Source organism: Rosa rugosa, chromosome 1 (genome assembly GCF_958449725.1).
Source record: "Rosa rugosa chromosome 1, drRosRugo1.1, whole genome shotgun sequence".
Lineage (NCBI taxonomy): Eukaryota > Viridiplantae > Streptophyta > Magnoliopsida > Rosales > Rosaceae > Rosa > Rosa rugosa.
In genome coordinates this window covers 64,396,126-64,401,760 of record NC_084820.1, presented here as the reverse complement: position 1 = coordinate 64,401,760, position 5,635 = coordinate 64,396,126, and the positions used below count along the sequence as shown (strand labels likewise).

Here is a 5,635-nt window from a genome sequence, read left to right as displayed (position 1 = left end):
TTTGTACATATTCTTTCTTCTTCCAAGTTGCCTCTCTGTCTATCAAATAATCAATATGAAGTTGATATTTTTAAGAAAAGCTATAAAATATGCGAAAAACATGCAAGTGTTATTTCCAGCTTCTTTCAAGATATAAACCCATTACGTAAGATAATCACAAATTGAAATTGATCAAAGTACAGTCCTTTTTGTTATGAGCAACTTAGAGACGTTCATCATGCATTTCCATGTCCTTGTGTAAAAAGTATTTAATTGGAAACTGGAAATTTTTGAAGTTGACTTTCACATGCATTTGCATGCATCTTATTGGCAAATAACTCAATGAGAAATTTAGTTGCACATAAACTTTGATGGTCAAAGAAACTATCAAATTGTTAGAGGTATGAATTACTCTCCAACACATTGCACATGATACTTTATCATGCATGTATTGTTCTCGTTTAAAAGTAATAAGATCGATCAAGTGCTTAATCATACACGAAACTAGCTAAAATCATATATATTAAGAACATACCTCGCGCGACAAGGCTTTAAAAGGCTTTGTAAGTTGCTTTTGTCGGTGTCTTTTTCTTGTTAGATTATGAAATGAAATGTGAATTAATTCATTAAAATTTCTTATTCTCTAAAAAATAAATATTTAAAAATGTTTAGACTTGGGTGGATGAGGCGGATTGGCTGAAATAACAGAAGTCAAAGCCAATCAGAAAAAAAAAAAAAACCCAACCTTTAAACCGACCAATCTTGTTCGAGGTACCCAATCTTCACACTGAGCTCATAAGTATCTGATCATAGCCCTCAAACGAATTTTCTTTCCCAATCTGGCAATGCATTTTTGCAAAACACTATAAGAGAGACAGAGCTTACAGCTCTGTCAAGTCCAAGTCTTCACCCACACTCACTTCACTACACACCTACGCCCCTTTTCTTTTAACAAAGAAAAGAAAAAACACCAAATTCTCTGCCTTTCTATCTCACTGCTTTGCTCTTCCTTCCCAAAAATGTCCTGAAAAACTTGGGTGACTAAAATCCATGGAGTTCGACCTTGAAAACCCACTAACAATTTCCCATGATATCCACTCTGACTCGGTCACTTCTCTGTTCTCCATTGAATCCGATCACATGCCATCTGAGGATTACTTCCAAACCCTTCAAGCTGGAGACTTTGACATCTCTGTTCGAAGGGAAGCCATGGCTTCAATCTCACAGGTACAATTCTTGTAAGAACAGAGACATGAATTCTTGAATTTGGTCCTATTTACCAATTTAGTGACCCAGAAATTATGTTTTTGCTGCAGCTTTGTTGTAACTCTGATAACTTCTTATCCTACCTTGCTGTCAATTATCTTGATCGGTTCTTGTCCTGCCAAGGAAAGCTGGTATAGATTAACAATTGGAAGCACTGTTTTTTTTTTTTATCTCGTTTGATAACGAAAATCGTATTTTGTACTAATTGGGTTCTTCCCAAAATGCCAATTGCACAATGGTTTCTGGGGTTTAAGTCATTTGACGAGATCTAACTGAGCTTGGGACATTTGCAGCAACCGAAGCCTTGGATCATCAAGCTCCTTGCAATCTCCTGCGTTTCTTTAGCTGCCAAGATGAAGAAAACAGATTTTTCTCTTCTTGATTTTCAGGTACCAAAACTACAGCTTTCTTTAGATCGATCAGTAATGCTTCATTCATTGAAACATGTAAAATTTGATGAGAATTTTGGTATATACAGAGTGACGGAGGTATCATTTTTGATACTCGAACGATAGAGAGAATGGAGTTCCTGATTTTGGGAGCTCTAAAATGGAGAATGCGGTCCATAACTCCCTTCTCTTTCATTCTCTTCTTCATTTCTTTGTTCAAGCTTGAAGATCCTCCATTGAGGCAAGCTCTCAAAGCCAGAGCCACCCAGATCATCCTCAAAGCTCAAAATGGTATAGAACCCTTATGACCCTTATGAGAATCATAAGTTCACATTTTTATCATACACTTCTCCACCATGAAAATGTTCATGACTTTTCTTGTATTTGGTTGTTTTGCAGATATGAAGCTTTTTGTGTTCAAGCCATCAATAATTGCAGCCTCTGCTCTCCTCTCTGCTTCTCATGAGTTATTCCCAATGCAATGTCCCTGCTTTAAAAAAGCACTATCCAACTGTTCCTATGTAAACAAGGTAAATAACTAAGCACCCTTCTTTATAAGTTATAACCAATACTGATTGTTCACATTAATTATAAGTAATTTACTTTCTTGTTTCTTGGGTAGATAACTTTGCTGCAATGCTACAATTGTATGCAAGACAGTGTGGTAGATGAGTACGATTCAGTCTTGGAGATGGTGTCTAGCTCAGTGACACCGGCCAATGTGTTGGATCATACTTTTTCAAGCTCTGCAGACAGTGGAAGAACCACAGTGACCAGCATTACCACTTTAAAATTGGAGAGGGACATCAAGAGGAGGAAATTTAGTGAATATTGTAAAGATCATCACCACAAAGTTGTCCAAATTAATTTCTCATCAGATCCAGCAACACTCAGGCCTAGTTAGAGCTAATGACAGAGCTCATCAATGATCTCTCCCTCTCCTTGTGAGAGTGACACTAGCTAATAAGCTCTGCTCCAATGACAGGGGAAATGGAGAAGGAAAAACAGAAAAAGAAAAAAAAGTGATGGGAGAGAAAACAAGGGGGGGAAGAAGTTTCACTATACAGAAAAATTACAGAACGATGTCCTCAACTGTTGCAACCTTGATCCTTCGTGGTTGAAGTTAAAAGTCGAGAAAGCTCTATAAAGAGAATGGTTCCAAATCTTTTTTCAATATCTTGAGCGTGTGATGAAAATATGCAAAATGTATTTGCAACAAAATTGGCTCTCTTCGGACATGCTTGAATGAAACCAAACCTACCACTGTTGGCTTCATTTTCTCTAAGGGTGAACAGATCGAAGAGATGAAAAGGATTGGGGTTTTTTTTCCGGTTCTCTTGTTTTCTTCCAATTATTATTATTTGAAGCTATCTGCTTTTTGTTTTCTCTTTAGGAACCAAACAAAGACAAGACTTAATAAAAACTTTGAATTGCAATCTTATTTGAGTGAGTTGGATTTGTGTCTCTAGCTTCAATGACACAAAAGGAAGAAGCAATAATCTCAATAGCTAGGGAGTGTACTTCTCCTCCTCTATAATTCTGTTACACTGTCGATGACAGTGTTGCTTGTAGTCAGCGCGGGAAAGTTTTGGAAATTACTGTTCTACCCATGTGTCCTTTACCCCTTGGGGCAGTGCCACAGTGTGGCTTTTGAAAAGGAACTTGATGGGTGCTTTTGCTTAAAACAGTTACCAATAAATGGGGACAGCTACAGAAATTCTGCGTTTTCTTTTTCGGTCTTTGAATTTCTGCTTTGAAATTCTGAAGGTGTATTGATTAAGAGCACATATATATACTTAGTTAAGAAGGTGTATTATTAGCTTGATGACGAGTTGAGGGTGATGAATGGTCCCTCTACTGTTGAGATTTCCTAATCGAAGATATCTGGACCAAATTTGGGAGATCTCTGTGCTTCTGTACACTGGAAGATGATGGCAACTTCACACAGAGCAAAATGGGACCAGTGGGGAGATATAATCCAATATACCAAGGACTCGAGGAGAATATAAATAACTCACCACCACCCAACAAATAATTGGATACAAGATAAATTAACGGTAATTACTACTAATATGATCTCATAGACCAAACTGACCAATGTTCAGTAACCTAAGGGTAAATAGGAGAGCTGTAAATTTAAACATCAAAGTTGAAACCCTCACGGATGCAAAAGTATAAATCAAGTGCATATATCGTGTGATTTCGGTTAGTTGAGGGTAGTTGACGAAATATGTAAACGTAAACTTCCCATTAGACAATTTACTAGTCATAAGACCGACGAGCAAATGAGTTATATGACGTTAAACTAAAAACATGTAAATCCAACATAGAAGGCCAAATCTAGAAATTATTAGAACTAAGCCTGAACTCATCGATACATAATTTTTCAGTAATAAGGTCACGTGCAAAACTATAAAAACATTGAGAAATTATCTTCACTCAAAAAACACCGATGTTAATCCAATTTCAACTCATCTCTCAGTCTGCTTGAGTGAAGTGAGATTATGATATTGCCAACATATACAAGTCTATAAGACTCGCATTGTCGTATCATATTGCATTGTCGCATCATATGAAAGAGTCTCATCAGGAAAGGGAAAAAAAAAAAAACCACAAAATGTTTTGAGTTCAATAATATAGTGCAGTACTGTATGTGCAGTCTTAATTGCTCCGGCCCTGCCTTTTATCAAACAGAAGTTTCCAATAGGTAAATGCCATTTTTGTACTATGGGATGTTTTGTTTCTGGCCAGTTGTACTGTGAGAGATCTATATAAGTCTTTTCCTAGAGTTGATTTAAGTCGGGAATTGGGAGCATAATTCTGCATTAGACCCAAAGGAAGAAGAAAACAAAGAAAGACCAAAAGGGAAGCTGTCTTTATTGGTCTTTTAAAATAAAAAAGAATATAAAATTGCATACTTCACCTTCAATACAAATTTGGATTAATCAAAAATGCATGTGAATGCTGGATGCGAAATTAAACACTAGTTTAAACCAAAATCTTGTTTATTCGAAGGGACAAAATGTAAAATCTAGTTTTGAGCGATCTAATCATGTTTTTATGGACGTACTTGGTCCGACAAACCTTCACCCCACCAGTTCTTATTCAATTAGTGATTACGAGTTAGTTAATTCCTGGAATTAAATAATAAGTGCTGAAGACTTTAAACTAAATCCACCGTCAGTGATAAGAAAATTATGAACTCGTTCATCATCAGAGTCTTGGACATAACCCTCATGACGAGAGGTAGTTGGTGGTGAATTTGTTTTCTTGCAAGACGTGCTATGATCAAATTAAGGATGGAGTTTTACCTTGACCTGTGTCTCTTACAATTTTTATAAGACATTTCTACGAACATTTTTCATCACAATTTTACGGAGCACTTTATTGCTACGTAACAAAGAATTCTTCAATTGCTTACTAAAAGTTTGATGGGTGGCTTCTATAGATTACCAACACTATCAAAGGGCAGGTTATATATAGATTCAAACTTTCCAAGTCTGAAACTATCAAGTTACTTAAGATGTCTAAGTTATGGATAATTGATGTTATACTCAAATTGGTGCCAAAGGTTTTACGTGTTCACCAAATTAAACCAAATTATAAGTTTTGCGACGCTCACGTACTATAACTATCAAGTTACTTAAGACGTCTAAATGATGGATAATTGCATGTTATACTCAAATTGGTGCCGAAGGTTTTACGTGTTCACCAATTGAAACCTAAATATAAGTTTTGCCATGCTCACGTAATATCCATGTCAAATAAAATTATGATAGTGTCATTTATGTAAGTTTTGAAATTTTATGTGCTATTTATGTGTTGCTCCTCAAAAGAAAGGATTAATTGATTAATTAGCGAAGCAATATGAATAGGAGCTCCAATGTGGAATAACAGAGTTACTGCTGCATTTGATTAATCAAATGAAAGCTGGTGGTGAATTCTGACATTGTAGTAGACTAGTAGTTGCCTACTTGGTCAGCGATTTCGGACCGGCTTCT

General features: G+C 36.1%; 1 protein-coding gene across 1 annotated transcript; it reads left to right on the top strand.

The window, feature by feature from the left end:
• Positions 1–876: 876 nt before the first annotated feature.
• On the top strand, positions 877–3,075 carry LOC133744649 (putative cyclin-D6-1). The gene is made up of 6 exons (XM_062172721.1): positions 877–1,206; positions 1,296–1,376; positions 1,539–1,634; positions 1,724–1,925; positions 2,034–2,164; positions 2,257–3,075. The coding sequence occupies exons 1-6, from the start codon at positions 1,030–1,032 to the stop codon at positions 2,536–2,538; spliced, it is 969 nt and encodes a 322-aa protein (XP_062028705.1). The 5' UTR covers positions 877–1,029; the 3' UTR covers positions 2,539–3,075.
• Positions 3,076–5,635: the final 2,560 nt, after the last annotated feature.